Source organism: Oncorhynchus keta, chromosome 4 (genome assembly GCF_023373465.1).
Source record: "Oncorhynchus keta strain PuntledgeMale-10-30-2019 chromosome 4, Oket_V2, whole genome shotgun sequence".
NCBI lineage: Eukaryota > Metazoa > Chordata > Actinopteri > Salmoniformes > Salmonidae > Oncorhynchus > Oncorhynchus keta.
This window is the reverse complement of record NC_068424.1, coordinates 79,332,145-79,353,122: the sequence shown is the minus strand read 5'-3', so window position 1 is coordinate 79,353,122 and position 20,978 is coordinate 79,332,145. Positions and strand designations below refer to the sequence as shown.

Below are 20,978 nucleotides of genomic sequence, written 5' to 3'. Positions count from 1 at the left end.
TTATTTTATTATGTTTAGCTCACATAATTTAAGTAATGCATTAAGATGTCTGTAATAGAATAAGCATGGCAAAACAAATGTAGACATTTAACGGAATTTATATATCTTCCGAATTGTTTTGTTACAATAGTGGCTTAAAAACAGTGCCCCATGTCAGTCATCTATTTGTCAGCAGCTGGTGAGCGATGTCTAATATTAAAGAACGCTCGAGGTATTGCTCGCCTGAGGTAGAGTACCTTATGATAAGCTGTAGACCACACTATCTACCGAGAGAGTACCCGATATTATTTGTAGCCGTCTATTTTCCACCACAAAACGATGCTGGCACTAAGACCACACTCAACCAGCTGTATAAGGCCATAAGCAAACAAGAAAATTATCATCCAGAAATGGTGCTCCTTGTGGCCGCAAACTGAAATCCGTTTGACCTCATTTCTACCAGCATGTCACGCACAACCAGAAGGATGTAAACACACGGAGACGCATACAAAGCTCTTCTTCGCCCTCCAATTTGGAAAATCTGACCATAATTCTATCCTGATTCCTGCTTACAAGCAAAAACTAAAGCAGGAAGTACCAGTGACTCGCTCTAAACGGAAGTGATCAGATGATGCGAATTCTATACTACAGGGCTGTTTTGCACAGACTGGAATATGTTCCGGGATTCATCAAATGGCCTACCACCTCAGTCATAGGCTTCATCAATAAGTGTAACGACGACGTCCCCACAGTTGACAGTCCGTACCTGTGTGTTTTGTTCTATATTTATTTTAAAAAATGTAATCCCAGGGCCCTGTCCCTGCAGGAGGCCTTCTGGTAGGCCATCATTGTAAATAAACAATGGCACTTTATATAATGTTTACATACCCTACATTACTCATTTCATATGTATATACTGTACTCTATACCGTCTACTGCATCTTGCCTATGCCGTTCGGCCATTGCTCATTCATATATTTTTATGTACATATTCTTATTCATTCATTTACACTTGTGTGTATAAGGTAGTTGTTGTGAAATTGTTAGGTTAGATATTACTACATGGTCAGAACTAGAAGCACAAGCATTTCGCTACACTCTCATTAACATCTGCTAACCAGGTTTATGTGACAAATAAAATTTGATTTGATAAGGCTTTGTTCTTAACTTCTTGTAACTAGGGGGCAGCATTTTCATTTTTGGAAAAATAACGTTCCCAAAGTAAACAGGCTGTTTTTCAGGACCAGGGGCCTGTTGCACAAAACTAGGATAAGGGATTAAGCCAGGATATCTTGGTGATCCTGGCTCAATTGATCCGTAATCCGGTTGCACTAAAGATGGATAGGGGGCAGGAGGATATGTTATGGTATAAATTACCATGGAGATTTATTCTGTGGAGCTAGCCTGCTCCAGACCAGGCTAAATTCCAGGATCTATTTAATCTCATCCCTAATGTCAGTCAGAAGTCACCACAAATGGAAACCAATAGTTATTTCACTGCTCACTATACATTGTTATCACATATAACTAGACCCACTGTCATTATTTAAACGTTTGTGATCATTAATTTCAATGATTTTGGATAAAAAATGATTTTTAGATGTTGCTATCATTAGATAATTTACAGTTTCCCATAGACTATATATAAAATGATAGAATATTAGGGCCACAGAGGGAAAAAAAAGACAAGTCATAATATTGTAACCAGTTGTTTTAAAGGAGGACAGTTGTTAAAATGACAGATGCGGGGCATTTCGTGAAATTGTACTTCAGTATGGTTTCATAAACAAAGACATGCTGATGTGCCAGAATATTAAGTATCACATTGTCATAAGTATCAAAACTGTAAAAACAATATGTAGCTTTTCTGCAGAAAGAACCAGCCTCAAATTTATGACTTTATCCTTTTTCTTCAGTGTGGCCCTAGTACTCTTTCATATAAACAAATACACATTCCATATGAATATAAAAACACAATGTGTAACATTATGTTCCTTTATTGAATAAGGACAAAACAAAGCAGGTAAACCATCAGCTCCTTTCGAAACTGAAGTCACAGTGACTCTACAAGATGGAAAGCACAGAATCCAAGCATATTATACAAAATGATACATACACATTCAAAGGTCTGTATATAACACACCCTGCATGTCTGCACACTAAAATAAATGCAGGACAAATCCATACACATCAACTGAACAGACAAATGAATGGATGCAGTAGCCTCCCTGCAGCCTTGTATTACACACAGTATACCGCACAAACATAAGAGGCCAAATTCGTAAAAAAACGAACCCAAAAAAAACCAAATTCCTCTGCCACCGCAGGACATATTTAACCAAAATTGAAAGCACACATACTAACTAAAATAATTCAACACATATTGGTCCCTCAGCAGCCGATCACTGTCGTCATCAGGGAAGATTGCCGGATTGTCCCAGTCCATGGCTGGTGGCACTCTGGGGGCCCTCTCCTTCCTCAGGCAGGCCACATTGTGGAGGACAGCACAAGCCACAGTAATATCACATGCCCTAACAGGGCTGACCCTTAATTTGTGAAGGCAGTGAAAGCGTGCCTTCAGGAGGCCAAAGGTCATTTCAACTCTGGCCCTGGTCCTGGCATGGGCATGGTTGTAGGCCTGCTGTGCTTCCTGGGGGTCTGTGAAAGGTGTCAGGAGAAAAGGCTGGCAGCCATACCCCTGTCTCCCAGCAACACACCAGAGAATTCACCTGTCAACACAAAATCTCATCATTACTACCTCATAAACACAGTGATATTCTTGACACAGCCATGATGGTTATAAATAGGGGTTGTGTGGCTTACCTTGTGATAGGCACTGATAGATTTCAGAGGCCCGAAAGATTCTGGAGTCATGGACTGAGCCAGGCCATTTTGCCACAACATTGCTGATCACACAGTCAGCATTGCAGACCATCTGAAATCATAAGATGAGGAATATTACACCAATCAATGCACATCACTGGCAGATTTTTTTGCTTATTTTCCTAGGTAATTTTGCTCAAGAAAATATTCAAGATGTTTTTTAGATATTTTTTTTTACTGAAAACAAGACAAAAATACTAAGTAAGAAAGACATTTTTGCAGTGCAGTGAGCAACCGACCTTGGGTCCTTTGAAAGGCGCTATATAAATTAAAGTGATTATTATTATAGCTCATCTATTTATTCAATTAAATTTTATTTATATAGCACTTTTCACAATTGTTTCATTCTGTCAAAGCAGCTTTACATTAATGAAAGCAGGAGAAACACAAAAAAACGGTGGACAACATAAGAAGCAGAGTACAACGGCTAAGATTAAACCGTACTGAGCGTAGTAACGTTAAATAATAATGTAAGGCTTTAATAATAATTTATCATAGCTTTATACAGTGTGATGGACTTACTTTACACAATTTCACTCATATCTGCAGTGCATTTCAATTAAAAATTTAACCGTTTCATAATTACAGTACAACTGCGTTTTTGGAGATGTGAATTAAATATTTGAATTGTAATTGTGATGTTTCAGCGGAGCGGTGAGTGTGTAATTGTGCACTACTTACGCATTCAGGCGGTCTGCAATACTTTGCCACGCTTTTTCTCTTTGCGTTATCACTGTGGCGGTGTTGCCTTTCTTCTTAATTATATATTTTACCTCCTCGTATGCCTCCATGAGGATTTGTGCTTCCGACGGGGAAAAGTACGCGGCTCTAGTTGCCATGGTAAATCAGTTAATCTGTGGCGGGGTCTATTTGAGTGAGCCGTGAGCGCGCACCTATCCAGGATTGGTTTCACCTGGTTTAATGAATCCGTGTCTGCTCATCCTGGCTTGGTCTTTGTGCAACCAATTAAGCCTGGACGCACATGTTTTGGCTTCATTGAGCTCAGCTGAGTCATTTATCCCGGATGTCTTAATTCTACTTTTGTGCAACAGGCCCCAGAACATTAAGCTAGCCAATACCAACAACAAACAAACGGACTGCACAGCTACAAGTAGTGAATGGAAACGGAGGACACTAAACAAGTTAAATGTATTTCCTGTGGTGAAATGTTTTCCACACACATAGCTAGCTACGTGTAGCCTACTTGGAGACCAGGTCCACACATTTCCTATTCTCCCAGGCTGAATACACTGAAGCCACAGGGCTCTTCTCCCAGGCTGAATACCCTGAAGCCACAGGGCTCTTCTCCAAGGCTGGATACCCTGAAGCCACAGGGCTCTTCTCCAAGGCTGGATACCCTGAAGCCACAGGGCTCTTCTCCCAGGTTGGATACCCTGAAGCCACAGGGCTCTTCTCCAAGGCTGTATACCCTGAAGCCACAGGGCTCTTCTCCAAGGCTGGATACCCTGAAGCCACAGGGTTCTTCTCGCAGGCTGGATACCCTGAAGCCACAGGGCTCTTCTCCAAGGCTGGATACCCTGAAGCCACAGGGCTCTTCTCCCAGGCTGGATACCCTGAAGCCACAGGGCTCTTCTCCAAGGCTGTATACCCTGAAGCCACAGGGCTCTTCTCCCAGGCTGGATACCCTGAAGCCACAGAGCTCTTCTCACAGGCTGGATACCCTGAAGCCACGGGGCTCTTCTCCCAGGCTGGATACCCTGAAGCCACAGGGCTCTTCTCACAGGCTGAATACCCTGAAGCCACAGGGCTCTTCTCGCAGGCTGAATACCCTGAAGCCACAGGGCTCTTCTCCCAGGCTGGATACCCTGAAGCCACAGGGCTCTTCTCCCAGGCTGGATACCCTGAAGCCACAGGGCTCTTCTCCAAGGCTGGATACCCTGAAGCCACAGGGCTCTTCTCCCAGGCTGGATACCCTGAAGCCACAGGGTTCTTCTCGCAGGCTGGATACCCTGAAGCCACAGGGTTCTTCTCGCAGGCTGGATACCCTTAAGCCACAGGGAAGAAGAGCTTTGTATGCGTCTCCGTGTGTGAACATCCTTCTGGTTGTGCGTGACATGCTGGTAGAAATGAGGTCAAACGGATTTCAGTTTGCGGCCACAAGGAGCACCATTTCTGGATGATAATTTTCTTGTTTGCTTATGGCCTTATACAGCTGGTTGAGTGTGGTCTTAGTGCCAGCATCGTTTTGTGGTGGAAAATAGACGGCTACAAATAATATCGGGTACTCTCTCGGTAGATGGTGTGGTCTACAGCTTATCATAAGGTACTCTACCTCAGGCGAGCAATACCTCGAGCGTTCTTTAATATTAGACATCGCTCACCAGCTGCTGACAAATAGATGACTGACATGGGGCACTGTTTTTAAGCCACTATTGTAACAAAACAATTCGGAAGATATATAAATTCCGTTAAATGTCTACATTTGTTTTGCCATGCTTATTCTATTACAGACATCTTAATGCATTACTTAAATTATGTGAGCTAAACATAATAAAATAAACATTTCCCTTTTAAGTATAATTTGTAGAAAGTACTAATGTTACTACTATATCTATATAAAACATGTCATTTATTTGAAATACTGTAGAATTGCATTCATTCCTATGGAGGACTGCTCCTACTGAGGAGTGCCAATATGGCCGACCACTGGCTTCAAAGCCTTTCATTGGCCAATACATAGCGTCAGTCATCCAGGGTTTATATACATCATTGGTTATAATCCTGAACCTAGAGCAAACTAGAAGGCGGTGATGTTATCTTGCTTGAATAATGTTAAATTACAAAAATGCAATAATTAAGCATGTTTATTAACAATCTTTTAGAGAATGAAGTTCAATTTAACACAAATCTTGAAAACAAATTACATAGGAAAACCGAACAAACAATTCACATTACAGAAAGTAGATCTGAGCTATTTTAACACAAACAACAATATATATATATATATAGGTAGGTGCTGAACATTTGTTCATATAAACCAATACAGATTAACGGAATCTGCAATCTCATTTATTGTTCTAGGATGAGTTTCACAAAGAGCCTCTCATGGATGAGGTAAACCTGTGCCGTTCTTCTTGAGTGCAATATAAAGAAAAATCCAGATTCTCCCCCCTCCTCCGGAACACTTCCTGTTAAATTGGGCCTAAAACTGTCATCTTGTCAACTTCCTCCAGAGATGGACATCTTTTAGCTAGAGGCTGTGTCTTCACCTGAATGTTCCTGTGAGACAACAAATCATACAGCTCAGTAACCGTCCAGGTAAACATGCAACGTACACAGCAAATAACTGCACAGAAATGTTGGTTGAATAATGTAAAGAATAGATATCCGCGATCTATCCCCTCCATGATCCTACTGTCTCAAACCTGTGCACCTGTGACTTACATTATTTGGTAATAGGGTTACTATATAAAAGAGCAGTCGGCCAAACCTTGTTTCTACACTTATGGTAAAGAAGCATAGACAACTCAAGTGAGATGATTCTGAGGAGATTCAACAGGATTCTGGGTGCTTTACCATAAACTTCAGATAGTGACAGAGGCTGCTGCAGTGTTGGTTCCTAGCTTCGTCCTCATTGACATAGATGACTTGACACAGGTCGCAGAAGTAGCCAATGACAGGTTTAATGAATTCTCTTCCTGTAACAAACACATTCGAAAGCATAGTACTGTACTTCATAAAGACAATGCCTCTTTACTACGGTTCATTGCTGCACAACTTGGTAGTGTTTTCAAAGCAAACAAATTAAAATAGTTGTTTCAGTGATGAAGTCTAAAAAGGTACTTTTGTTATTTTTCTTGAAAGGAGACATGACAGTAGCCTTTGGGTGCCAGTCTTATTGTGCTCTCTTGCCTACTCCTTATAAAATTGTCATGCCATGGAGTTGACAAGAGCACAAACAGATCTGAGACCAGGCTATAGAAAGAGGTAACAGATCTGAGACCAGGCTATAGAAAGAGACAACCGATCTGGGACCAGGCTATAGAAAGAGACAACCGATCTGGGACCAGGCTATAGAAAGAGACAACCGATCTGGGACCAGGCTATAGAAAGAGACAACCGATCTGGGACCAGGCTATAGAAAGAGAACAGATCTGAGACCAGGCTATAGAAAGAGACAACAGATCTGGGACCAGGCTATAGATACAGACAACAGATCTGAGACCAGGCTATAGAAAGAGACAACCGATCTGGGACCAGGCTATAGAAAGAGACAACCGATCTGGGACCAGGCTATAGATACAGACAACAGATCTGAGACCAGGCTATAGAAAGAGACAACCGATCTGAGACCAGGCTATAGAAAGAGACAACAGATCTGGGACCAGGCTATAGAAAGAGAACAGATCTGAGACCGGGCTATAGAAAGAGACACCAGATCTGGGACCGGGCTATAGAAAGAGAACAGATCTGAGACCGGGCTATAGAAAGAGGTAACAGATCTGAGACCGGGCTATAGAAAGAGACAACCGATCTGGGACCAGGCTATAGAAAGAGACAACCGATCTGGGACCAGGCTATAGAAAGAGACACCAGATCTGGGACCAGGCTATAGAAAGAGACAACCGATCTGGGACCAGGCTATAGATACAGACAACAGATCTGGGACCAGGCTATAGATACAGACAACAGATCTGGGACCAGGCTATAGATACAGACAACAGATCTGGGACCAGGCTATAGAAAGAGACAACAGATCTGGGACCAGGCTATAGAAAGAGACAACCGATCTGGGACCAGGCTATAGATACAGACAACAGATCTGAGACCAGGCTATAGAAAGAGACAACCGATCTGAGACCAGGCTATAGAAAGAGACACCAGATCTGGGACCAGGCTATAGATACAGACAACAGATCTGGGACCAGGCTATAGATACAGACAACAGATCTGGGACCAGGCTATAGAAAGAGACAACCGATCTGGGACCAGGCTATAGATACAGACAACAGATCTGGGACCAGGCTATAGATACAGACAACAGATCTGGGACCAGGCTATAGATACAGACAACAGATCTGGGACCAGGCTATAGATACAGACAACCGATCTGGGACCAGGCTATAGAAAGAGACAACCGATCTGGGACCAGGCTATAGAAAGAGACAACCGATCTGGGACCAGGCTATAGATACAGACAACAGATCTGAGACCAGGCTATAGAAAGAGACAACCGATCTGGGACCAGGCTATAGATACAGACAACAGATCTGAGACCAGGCTATAGAAAGAGACACCAGATCTGAGACCAGGCTATAGAAAGAGAACAGATCTGAGACCAGGCTATAGAAAGAGACAACAGATCTGGGACCAGGCTATAGAAAGAGACAACCGATCTGGGACCAGGCTATAGAAAGAGACACCAGATTTGGGACCAGGCTATAGAAAGAGAACAGATCTGAGACCGGGCTATAGAAAGAGAACAGATCTGAGACCGGGCTATAGAAAGAGAACAGATCTGAGACCAGGCTATAGAAAGAGACAACAGATCTGGGACCAGGCTATAGAAAGAGAACAGATCTGAGACCGGGCTATAGAAAGAGACACCAGATCTGGGACCAGGCTATAGAAAGAGAACAGATCTGAGACCGGGCTATAGAAAGAGGTAACAGATCTGAGACCAGGCTATAGAAAGAGACAACCGATCTGGGACCAGGCTATAGAAAGAGACAACCGATCTGGGACCAGGCTATAGAAAGAGACACCAGATTTGGGACCAGGCTATAGAAAGAGAACAGATCTGAGACCAGGCTATAGAAAGAGACAACCGATCTGGGACCAGGCTATAGAAAGAGACACCAGATCTGGGACCAGGCTATAGAAAGAGACACCAGATCTGGGACCAGGCTATAGAAAGAGACACCAGATCTGGGACCAGGCTATAGAAAGAGAACAGATCTGAGACCAGGCTATAGAAAGAGAACAGATCTGAGACCAGGCTATAGAAAGAGACACCAGATCTGAGACCAGGCTATAGAAAGAGACACCAGATCTGGGACCAGGCTATAGAAAGAGAACAGATCTGAGACCGGGCTATAGAAAGAGAACAGATCTGAGACCAAGCTATAGAAAGAGAACAGATCTGGGACCAGGCTATAGAAAGAGAACAGATCTGAGACCGGGCTATAGAAAGAGAACAGATCTGAGACCAGGCTATAGAAAGAGAACAGATCTGGGACCAGGCTATAGAAAGAGAACAGATCTGAGACCGGGCTATAGAAAGAGAACAGATCTGAGACCAGGCTATAGAAAGAGACACCAGATCTGGGACCAGGCTATAGAAAGAGAACAGATCTGAGACCAGGCTATAGAAAGAGAACAGATCTGAGACCAAGCTATAGAAAGAGAACAGATCTGGGACCAGGCTATAGAAAGAGAACAGATCTGAGACCGGGCTATAGAAAGAGAACAGATCTGAGACCAGGCTATAGAAAGAGAACAGATCTGAAACCAGGCTATAGAAAGAGACAACAGATCTGGGACCAGGCTATAGAAAGAGACAACAGATCTGAGACCAGGCTATAGAAAGAGACAACCGATCTGGGACCAGGCTATAGAAAGAGACAACCGATCTGGGACCAGGCTATAGAAAGAGACACCAGATCTGGGACCAGGCTATAGAAAGAGACACCAGATCTGGGACCAGGCTATAGAAAGAGAACAGATCTGGGACCAGGCTATAGAAAGAGACAACAGATCTGAGACCAGGCTATAGAAAGAGAACAGATCTGAGACCAGGCTATAGAAAGAGAACAGATCTGGGACCAGGCTATAGAAAGAGACAACTGATCTGAGACCAGGCTATAGAAAGAGAACAGATCTGAGACCAGGCTATAGAAAGAGACAACTGATCTGAGACCAGGCTATAGAAAGAGAACAGATCTGGGACCAGGCTATAGAAAGAGACAACAGATCTGAGACCAGGCTATAGAAAGAGAACAGATCTGGGACCAGGCTATAGAAAGAGAACAGATCTGGGACCAGGCTATAGAAAGAGACAACAGATCTGAGACCAGGCTATAGAAAGAGAACAGATCTGAGACCAGGCTATAGAAAGAGAACAGATCTGAGACCAGGCTATAGAAAGAGAACAGATCTGAGACCAAGCTACCATGAGTGCAGTGAGGCTATGAATCACATCCAAACACTTACCCACTGGGTTGTTGGCCTGGAACGATGACTCCATACCAGTCTTTATGGAATCTGGTCTCGTTTCCACATTATCCTCCATCTTGGTTTCTGCATTATCCTCGTTGCTACAGGCCTTCTTCTCTTCCTCAGCAGCAGGGACAGGGGCATCCTTTTGGTCTTCACCGTTGGAGGATTGGTCAATATCCCCTTCAGACGCTTCTCTGTCCTCCTTGTCACAGTGTTGGGCTGGCTCGGAGCATACTTGTCGTGCCGTCTTCTCTTTTGTCTCCTTGTCCTTCTCTTTTGTCTCGTCGTCCTTAGCCGCTGACTTTGAGTGACTGCTGGTCCGTCCACTCCTTATCCTGCTACTGCTTCTAGTACTTAAGTGATCCTTCTTCCGATCACTTTTAGAATCAGATTCAGGTTTCCACCTGACAAAATAAGAGAATTCCTTTTTAAGTCCAGACTTATATAAAGTTTAGAAACGTTTACCTTAAGATAGATAGGCAGAAATCACTGCACGTAAAATATGATCAGACGGGGGATATTTTCTATCAGAAGAGACAAAGAAGCATCAATTATCAGTGGTTCCCACAAGGGATGGGACGGAGTGTGTTACACGTCTGTTTAGCAGAGCAGACACCAACCCTGTTGTTAGTCTCTTGTATTTCTGAGACCGCAGGACGATCAACCTCTGGCCGTATAATTTACATTCATCATAACGCAGCTCTCTTAAAGCCTTTGTCACATCAGAAGACCTCTCCATCTCAATGAAGCCCTGAGAGATTGATGAGAGAGAGAGACCAGGGTTACTGAAACAACAAATGTGATCAGACTTGTAGTACATCATTAGGATCGACTCCATTTTAGATTTCCTTCTGTGAGGAACATACCTCTTCACCATTGCGAAGGAGGAAATAGCGATGCACTCTCCCGAAGCCTTTAAAAATCTTCACGAAGTCACTATCTGTATAGAAGCCTCTGGGAAGGTTTTTGACGTAGATCACTCTACCAGGTGTCTGATCACGTCCTGAGGGCTGAAATAAAAATATATTTTACAGGTGTGGTTGTAACAACCTTATTGACAATAGTTAACTAAAGCTGCATTGAACCCCCCCAACCCAGATCGTATATATGGTGTTAGACTGATATATTGCTTAAAACCAATCTTCCCCAGTTAGAAGATTGAATGAACAATTCTAAACAGATGACCAGTACTGACTCACAGAACACATCAGAAACAATGGTGAACAAAGATATATATATTTGCTCACTTTGCTCTTGGATCTGCTCTTGATCTCATCTGTTGACTGGTTATCTGCAATGTAAGATAAACATACAATCAATGACCTTCATAACAACGTTACTCTTTCTCTAAAAATGCTGAAGTTTGAATGGAATCTATGGTCGAGTTGCAAGGTGTTGAGTAATAAGTCACCTTGGTTATCAACCGAGGAATCCTCCTCCAGCTCATCCAACGTAATAAGATTCTCAAGGTCCTCTGGGAAATCAGGCTGAGGGGAACAAACATCAAAACATAACATTTAGGATTTACTGAAACACACAACACATATTAAACATGGCACCTTGTATTTTACATTGTTGGAACTATGTTACTTGTCTTTTTTCAATTTGACTCATTAAGTAGATGAACTACATGTTAAAGACCTGACAGATTATGTATAGATGAACTACATGTTAAAGACCTGACAGATTATGTATAGATGAACTACATGTTAAAGACCTGACAGATTATGTATAGATGAACTACATGTTAAAGACCTGACAGATTATGTATAGATGAACTACATGTTAAAGACCTGACAGATTATGTATAGATGAACTACATGTTAAAGACCTGACAGATTATGTATAGATGAACTACATGTTAAAGACCTGACAGATTATGTATAGATGAACTACATGTTAAAGACCTGACAGATTATGTATAGATGAACTACATGTTAAAGACCTGACAGATTATGTATAGATGAACTACATGTTAAAGACCTGACAGATTATGTATAGATGAACTACATGTTAAAGACCTGACAGATTATGTATAGATGAACTACATGTTAAAGACCTGACAGATTATGTATAGATGAACTACATGTTAAAGACCTGACAGATTATGTATAGATGACTACATGTTAAAGACCTGACAGATTATGTATAGATGAACTACATGTTAAAGACCTGACAGATTATGTATAGATGAACTACATGTTAAAGACCTGACAGATTATGTATAGATGAACTACATGTTAAAGACCGGCATATACTTTACCTCATCATCAACGTATGAAATATCTCCTTTCTGGTCTTCACCATCCATCTCTTTCCCCTGTTCTGACCCGGTCGCTGAGAGCTCTTTCCCCTGTTCTGACCCGGTCGCTGAGAGCTCTTTCCCCTGTTCTGACCCGGTCGCTGAGAGCTCTTTCCCCTGTTCTGACCCGGTCGCTGAGAGCTCTTTCCCCTGTTCTGACCCGGTCGCTGAGAGCTCTTTCCCCTGTTCTGACCCGGTCGCTGAGAGCTCTTTCCCCTGTTCTGACCCGGTCGCTGAGAGCTCTTTCCCCTGTTCTGACCCGGTCGCTGAGAGCTCTTTCCCTGTTCTGACCCGGTCGCTGAGAGCTCTTTCCCCTGTTCTGACCCGGTCGCTGAGAGCTCTTTCCCCTGTTCTGACCCGGTCGCTGAGAGCTCTTTCCCCTGTTCTGACCCGGTCGCTGAGAGCTCTTTCCCCTGTTCTGACCCGGTCGCTGAGAGCTCTTTCCCCTGTTCTGACCCGGTCGCTGAGAGCTCTTTCCCCTGTTCTGACCCGGTCGCTGAGAGCTCTTTCCCCTGTTCTGACCCGGTCGCTGAGAGCTCTTTCCCCTGTTCTGACCTGGAAGCTGAGAGCTCTTTCCCCTGTTCTGACACGGGAGCTGAGAGCTCTTTCCCCTGTTCTGACCCGGTAGCTGAGAGCTCTTCTGTAGGAGCATCATCTACAGTCCCAGAAGTTGCTTTCTGCCTGGGCTCACATAGGTCTTTAAACTCCTGGATTAAGTCCTCAGCACTCTCCTGCAGTTCCTCTCGTTCCTCTCCCTCCCCCACCTCTCCCATGTCAGAGTTCTCCTCCCCATCCTCCCCATACACGGCCATCCCCTCGATGTCACTGTCCATATCACAGGCCTCCATGGCTCCATCCTCCTGGCTGTCGTGGGTCGCAGTTTCTTGCTTGCTCTGGTCAATCGCGTCGACAGCCTTTTTGGACTTCTCCATCACAGTGGAGGACCGGGATGGGGTCTTATTCTTGGTGGGAGGTTGTGAGCGAGTGGATGAGGAAATGGGGGATACCTTCTCACTGGACACCCGCTCTTTAGTATGGGAGCGAAGGCTTCTGGGGGACCGACTGGAGCTCTGTTTGCTGGGGGACTTTGGCCTGTTTTTACCCCCAAAGTTTGATTTCGCCCGTTCTTTGTGACGGTCGCTATCCCTCTCTCTACTCCTCCTCCTCCTCTTTGAGGAGATTGGGGAATCTCTCCTGGGGCTGAGGGACCGCCTTCTGGGGCTTGGGGTTCTCTTTCTCTTCGATCTGTCTTCAGACTTCCTGCTCCTGTCTGAAGACTTCCTGTCTGAAGACTTCCTCTCAGACATGGTCCTGCATGATGTGATGAAAAAAAAAAAGGTTTACAGACAACACTTTTATTTCCATGTTTTATGGCTTTTAAAGAGTCTAAATGAACTATTTCTCCTTTAACACAGTGGTTATAACAGGGACACTGTTCTGACGGTCTGAACTCAGAAGCCATGATCAATGCATGTTCGCATGCAAAACAAAAGGTAATGGCACAACAGGGGGCGCATCAACTTACCGAAGTGTATTATACTCTGATGAGAAGGCCACTTTAATATGCATCTCATCTATTTTCAGGTGTTTGGATGTATGGTGTCCAACCAGCTTCTGTGCATCCAGTGCATTAGTCATTTCCACAAATGCCTAAGAGGACAGAATACACTGTAAGCAAATTGCAGTATACTATAACAAAGACCCCCCCCAAATGCTGTATAATACCTGCGTAGGTAAGAATAGAGAGTGCTTCACAGGTCCAAATCCTTCAGCGACGGCCAGTAACTCTCTCTTCCACGCGGCGGACTCTTTACCAGGAGGCACCGGGGAAAAACTCAACACCCGGGAACTCTATACGGACGTAAATTGATTTATTTAACTCAATGAATAATACTGTGTGTGTGTGTGTGTGTGTGTTGTGTGTGTGGTTGTTTTAGGAAAAATCCTCAATTACCCTTTCAAACAAATGTAAACAAAAAAATGGTGTCAATTCATCTTGTAAAAATGTACCTGTAGGAAATTAAATGTTGACGAGACAGAGAAGGTGACTCGTCCTCCTTTCACCATCACTGGGTTACTGAGGTAGTATGTCACAATATCGGCGGCCTGGTCAGTTGAGCCCATCTCCACAAACGCCTGAAGCTGCAGCGTTACAAGAACCATAAAAACATTATTACTAGAATGGATATACCTATTGTAGTCAATGAGGCCATGGGATGGGTGGTCGATTCTACTTCTATACTTACAACATGATGACGATAAGATTTTCTCAATTATTATTCAGTCACTGCAAGACTTTTGACCCATTTCAGAGGAATTGAAAACACATATATTAGGTATTTTAATAGATGGCAGGATGAATAAAGCTACTAGTCTTCTTACCAAAGTGGGGAACATGATGACTTTCACAACTTCCCCAAACGGATTAATCAGGTCCTTCAAACCATCTTCGTTGAGACACCGAGCGGTAAATTTGGCACAAACCACTTTACCACTCCCCTGGAAAATCAAGGCAAAGTAAACAGACAATGGGGGGGAAACCTAGATAGTAATAAACCAGAAGAACAACAATACCTTTGTAACCTTTGTCTTAGTGTCTACGTTTTTTCTAGAGCCGCTACTTGACGGTTTACCTACAGGACAATATAAAAGGTAAGTTACGTTAATATGTTACATGGATAAAAGGCAAATGGTCCTGTGTGGCTCAGTTTGTAGAGCATGACGCTACCAACATCAGAGTTGTGGGGCGGTAACCTAGTGGTTAGAGCGTTGGGACTAGTAACCGAAAGGTTGCAAGATCGAATCCCTGAGCTGACAAGGTAAAAATCTGTCGTTCTGCCCACTGAACAAGGCAGTTAACCCACTGTTCCTCAGCCTTCATTGAAAATAAGAATTTGTTCTTAACTGACTTGCCTCGTTAAATTAAAAAAAAAATCTAAAATTTGAAATGATAAAAGTGTCGGAAGTATTCACACCCCTTGACTTATTCCACATTGTTGTGTTTCAGCCTGAAGATAACATGGATTAAAATTAGATTTTGTGTCACTGGCCTCTATTATGTTCTGAGAAATGTTAACAAATTAATGAAAAGCTGAAATGCCAATATGTATTCAACCACTTTGTTATGGCAAGCCTAAATAAGTTCAGGATTAAAAATGTATTTTATAAGTCACAAGTTGCAAGGACTCATTCTGTGTCCAATAGTAGCGTTTAATATCATTTTTGAATGACTACCTCATCTCTGTACCCCACACATACATCTGTAAGGTCCCTCAGTCAAGCAGTGAATTTCAAACACAGATTCAACCGCAAAGACCAGGGAGGTTTTCCAATGCCTCACAAAGAAGGACACGTATTGGTAGATGGGTAAATATAAAATAAAGCAGACATTGAATATCGCTTTGAGCATGCATGGAGAAGTTGTTAATTACACTTTGGATGGTGTATCCATCAATACACCTAGCCACTACAAAGTTACAGGTGTCCTTTCCTAACTCAGTTTCCGTAGAGGAAGGAAACCACTCAGGGATTTCACCATGAGGAGAATGGTAACTTTAAAACAGTTACAGAGTTTAATGGCTGTGATAGGAGAAAACTAAGGATCAACAACATTGTAGTTAAGCCACAATACTAAAGGGAATAACTAGTCAGTTGTACAACTGAATGCCTTCAACTGAAATGTGTCTTCCGCATTTAACCCAACCCCTCTAAAACTGCTATAAAAGTGGCCAAAAAAAATAACTTTATGTCCTGAATACAAAGCATTATGTTTGGGGCATCTCCAACACAACACCTCACTGAGTAACACTCTTAATATTTTCAAGCATGGTGGTGGCTGCATCATGTTATGGGTATGTTCGTCATCGACAAGTACTAGGGAGTTTTTTAGGATAAAAAGAAACAGAATATAGCAAAGCACAGGCAAAATCCTATAGGAAAACCTGGTTCACCTTTCAGAAGACAATAACCTACAACTCAAGGCCAAATATACACTGGAGTTGCTTACCAAGATGACATTGAATGTTCCTGAGTGGCCCAGTTATAGTTTACTTAAATCAGCTTGAAAATCTATGGCAAAACTTAAATGGCTGTTTTGCAATGATCAACAACCAACTTGACAGAGAATGAAGAATTTAAAAAAATAATAATGTACAAATAGTGTACAATTCAGGTGTGCAAAGCTCCTCGAGACTTACCCAGAAAGACTAACCGCTGTAATCACTGCCAAATGTGATTCTAACATGCATTGACTCAGGGGTGTGAATACTTATGTATTTCATTTTCAATACATTTGCAACAATTTCAAAAAACATGTTTTTACTTCGTCACTATGGGGTACTGTGTGTAGATGGGCGAGAGAGAACAAAATATATTTAATCCATTTTGAATTCAGGCTGTAACACAACAAAATGTAGAATAAGTCAAGGGGTATGAATACTTTCTGAAGGCACTGTATTATGTATAGGCAAGCTAATGCAGTTAGTTTACCTAAGTAGTTAATAGACCTATGGGAAGGTCCAGCAGTCTTCTCTTCAACCCTTGGTCTGTCTGTGTGGTTGTCACCACTAAAGGGATTGAAAGGCCTGTAGTTAGGATCGATTCTACATTAATACCAAGCACACACACACACACACACACACAGACAGAGAGATATGCTCTTACCTTCTGGCGGTCTGCATCCGGCAATCCCATTCAGGATACCTAAAAACATAGGCCCAAGAAGAGATAGAGATAGAATGATTTAAAAAATATATTTTTAAAAAGCTGGACAACTTAGGAACTTAAATCGATTTAAGCTAGGCCTATTACAATATCAATAATGACAGTAAGAGTTTGAAACGTCATCAAATGTATTGGTCACATACACATATTTAGCAGATATAGCAAAATGCTTGTGTCATGCTGTTGAGTGGAGAACTGGAAAACACATTGAGTATGTGATTACTCACATTTGAAGAAGTGCGAGCTGTCCGTCTGCATGTTGAGTTCCATTGACGTGTGTGAACCAGAACTGCAACAACAACAAAAAGGACACAACAACAAAAAATCTCACTGATTGTTCATATTTAAGATAATGCATAGGTTGTCTTCTAACATACGTAGCAGTAACTGTATATTATTAGTGGCACAAATAGGCTTAAGATTCATACACTTTTGACCCTTTCACGCACACATGAACCTACCTGAGACCCAGATAATGTGTGTGTGGCCTTCCGGAGACACCTGAAACCCCACCTCTTTAAGGAATACCTAGGATAGGATAAAGTAATCCTTCTCACCCCCCCTTTAAAAATTTAGATGCACTATTGTAAAGTGGCTGTTCCACTGGATGTCATAAGGTGAATGCACCAATTTGTAAGTCGCTCTGGATAAGAGCGTCTGCTAAATGACTTAAATGTAAATGTAATAATGCAGATTCAACAGAAATAAGAGGAGTAAGCTACTTACCTTTTCAGAGAGCACAGTAATATCGCAGAGAGAGCACGAATAAGGAAACGTTTGGGGGATTTCTCCGTGGAAGTCAAGAGCAGCCTTCTTGGTGGGAGTTTTGCCAGAGGTGGCCATCATGATTGGGACAACTGGGACATCTTTGTCTGGGCGTGGTCTGTAGTCTGTAGGTGGTGGGTACCTGTAATCTACTGCTGGTTGGGATGAGTTGGGGGGTTTCCAGGTGTTGCTGCTTCCTCCTTGGGCCGTGTTGTAAGTGGACCTAGGAGTTTGGTAAATTCTGGGAGTTTCTTTACCATAGTGGTAGTCCACAACTCGGACAGGCACAGGTTCTAGGCGAGAGCCTGTGTACTGCATCGGGTTGCCATGACGATCTAGTTGCCAGGGCTCAGCCTGTTCTGTGGGAAGGAGTTGAGAAGGCGGAAGAGCGGGGTGGGGGTAGTCTAATGGCTGAGAACGACTCTGGTCACGCTGCTCCCACGCATGGCCTGGAGGAGGGGTAGCAGTGGGGGGGCGAGATGTGGCAGCAGGGGGGTAAGAGGTCATAGCTGGATATGGTGGCTGCTGTGTCGCCCTCTTCTTTCTGATCTCCAGGAGCAGACGTGGAAGGTTCTCCACAGTGATGAGCTCCTCAGGCATCTCGGCTAGTAGAGACAAGTCTTTGGGCTCAAGCCCACAGCTGCTCAGGAGGGTCAGAGTTTGATCTGACCGGCTTAGAGAGGAAGAGTGAGGGTCTGACCGGCTTAGGGAGGAGTAAGGGTCTGACTGGCTTAGTGAGAAGGAGTAAGGGGACTCGGTGGCAGCGGAGGCTCTGGATGAGGAGGATGGGTAGGATGGTATTGTGGAATGAGACGGAGCCTCCTGGGACGATCTGTAAACATTGTGACTGTGGTCTCCAGGGTGCAGGTGATCTGGAGAGTCGAAAGCGCTGGCTCTTAGATCTTTAGCTGGTGGTGGTGGTCGTCTGTAGGAGTAGTTGTGAGACATGCTGGAACGTAAACGTATCAAATCTCTGTAGAGAAAGTTGCCAGTGAAGAGATGAGGGATCAAAGAAGCAATCTAGGGGAATATGGATTTAATATCAGGAAACTTGGGGGCGGGACCTATCTTGACTTTAGCTGATTCCTTGTAGGTGTGACATGCTGGCGCTAACCAGCAGGCCTAGCCCGAACCGTCATGCAGATCTAGCTAACGTCTGGCAAATGCTGGCTGAACGTTAGTTAGTTCTGACATGGAGCCAACCCATAGGCCTGAAAGGGTTGCTCATGCAAGTGATAAAAATGACATAGATAGATATGGTAGACCATCGAAATACCAAAAAGTTATAAATAGCATAAATTTACAAAAACGAAACTGACACTGGCTGAACTAGCAAAGCTAACGTTGACGTAAGCAAGCTAACTTCCTAACTCGCGTTAGCTCGATAACTAGCCATCAAACAAACCAGCAATTTTTTGAAAGATGAAGATAATTAGTGAATAGATATAAAGACTTGACATAAATATCGGTATGCAACTTTTGGTCATTGTGTCTTACCGTAACCTGTAGCTAGCGCGCTTCACAGGCGTCTAAACCGGAACCGGAAGTGAAAGGTAAACTACAATATTTTTGTACAAAGTCGATTGCGGTTTGTTTACTATATGAAAACAGGGTATTCAAGAGTATACATTTGAGGAAGCCATGTTTATTTTTTGGTGAAATCACAAATATAGAGTCCATCAATATTTATTTTCAAATACTTTAAGAAAAAATATATATATGTTTTTTTGTTGTATATTTGTGCAATACTTTTGGTACATTTTTATACAGCAGTTTTCCATTTTATGTGCATTTAAAAAAAATCTAAAGTCAACATCTGCATGGCAGTAGGATATCAAGCACCTGGACGATAATGGCAGGAAGTAGAGGAGCAATGAAAATAAAAGACTCCTTAACAGCTTTCACCCACAAGCCATAAGACTGCTGAACAATAAGTCAAATGGCCACACAGACTATTTAGAATCTGCATTTCAATAAAAGGAATTCATAATGCAAACCAAGATCTAATGAAAAATGTCTTTTGATTTTTAAATGAACCACTAATTTTGATTGAACAGAAAATTATTATTTGATGGGGCAGGTATGTTAGAACTACATAGGCCTATATTATTCAAAAAGGAAATAAAAGTAAATGGTCTTCTGGCTCCTACGCTGTTTTTACATTCAGAAGAGTTACAAAAAACATATGATTTATATACAAAACATTATTCAAAACGTTAAACATGCAGGGCTAGCTGGAAAACTTTGGCAACACATTAAGTGCAACAGATTAACAAAACTCAAACAGATCTTCCTACGCTGGCTTCAGTGTGGACAGATGACTTCTTCATCAGAGGACTAGTCTCAGTGCTTCAATCCTGGTACGAATTCTTGTGCTTCAGGGTTCAAATTGCTGTTAATCTAAAGAGAAAAAAAACATGAGGGAAAATGTAATCAAAGATTACAGAGATTATTCAAACCAAACAAATGGAGATGTCATAGGCCGACTATTTGTACAGTATGTTCCAGCCTGAGCCATCTTGACAAAAATCATACTTTATACTTATGCCAAAATGTTTATTCTATTCTACTGAGCCATTTACTTTCTGTTCGTATTCTTATCTTTTATTATTTCTTATTGTTGGTGCATTGTCGACAAGGAACCTGCAAGTAAGCATTTCATTGGACGGTGTATCCCTTGTGTATCCCGTACATACGACTAATAAAACTTGAAACTAGAACAAGATAGCACATATATATATCTGGGGACCTAGGCTAGCCTCAGTCTGTATTACATCCGGCCGTGATTGGGAGTCCCTACAGGGCGGCCACAATTGGCCCAGTGTCATCCGGGTTTGGCCGGGATAGGCCGTCATTGTAAATAAGAATTTGTTCTTAACTGACTTGCCTAGTTAAATAAAGGTTAAAATATATATATATATATATATATATATATATATATATATTTATTTATTTTTTTAAATATATATTTTTTTAAAGCCTCAGAAACACAGGCTTTTCACCAGTTGATGAGAACAGATTTGGAAGGATGGCCACACGAAACTAGCCTGGCGAGCCGATTGATCCTGCACGCTTACATGAATGGTTCCCTACACGCAGTGGTAATCAGTCTGGTATTTACGAGGCTAACGCGAAACTAGGACTAGGC

The 20,978-nt window shown here is 42.5% G+C and overlaps 2 protein-coding genes across 4 annotated transcripts; both read right to left on the bottom strand.

Moving 5' to 3' along the window:
• Positions 1 to 1,038: 1,038 nt before the first annotated feature.
• On the bottom strand, positions 1,039 to 5,232 carry LOC127929820 (uncharacterized). The gene is made up of 3 exons (XM_052518276.1): positions 5,205 to 5,232; positions 2,803 to 4,868; positions 1,039 to 2,708 (listed from the first exon to the last, which is right to left on the bottom strand). Exons 1-2 carry the CDS (start codon positions 5,230 to 5,232, stop codon positions 4,063 to 4,065), a joined length of 834 nt encoding a protein of 277 aa, XP_052374236.1. The 3' UTR covers positions 1,039 to 2,708; positions 2,803 to 4,062.
• Positions 5,233 to 10,661: 5,429 nt separating this feature from the next.
• LOC118376023 (matrin-3-like) lies at positions 10,662 to 19,394 on the bottom strand. 3 transcript variants are annotated; one of them, XM_052517165.1, is made up of 15 exons: positions 19,328 to 19,394; positions 17,792 to 18,803; positions 17,293 to 17,354; positions 17,006 to 17,044; positions 16,832 to 16,908; positions 14,918 to 14,976; positions 14,726 to 14,842; positions 14,354 to 14,485; positions 14,069 to 14,194; positions 13,869 to 13,993; positions 12,305 to 13,654; positions 11,453 to 11,528; positions 11,289 to 11,332; positions 10,908 to 11,051; positions 10,662 to 10,792 (listed from the first exon to the last, which is right to left on the bottom strand). In XM_052517165.1, the coding sequence occupies exons 2-14, from the start codon at positions 18,776 to 18,778 to the stop codon at positions 11,018 to 11,020; spliced, it is 3,228 nt and encodes a 1,075-aa protein (XP_052373125.1). In that variant the 5' UTR covers positions 18,779 to 18,803; positions 19,328 to 19,394; the 3' UTR covers positions 10,662 to 10,792; positions 10,908 to 11,017. The 3 variants fall into 3 exon arrangements, with proteins under 3 accessions (XP_052373125.1, XP_052373129.1, XP_052373128.1); XM_052517169.1 differs by having other exon boundaries at positions 12,305 to 12,898; positions 12,965 to 13,654; positions 17,792 to 19,360; XM_052517168.1 differs by having other exon boundaries at positions 17,792 to 19,366.
• Positions 19,395 to 20,978: the final 1,584 nt, after the last annotated feature.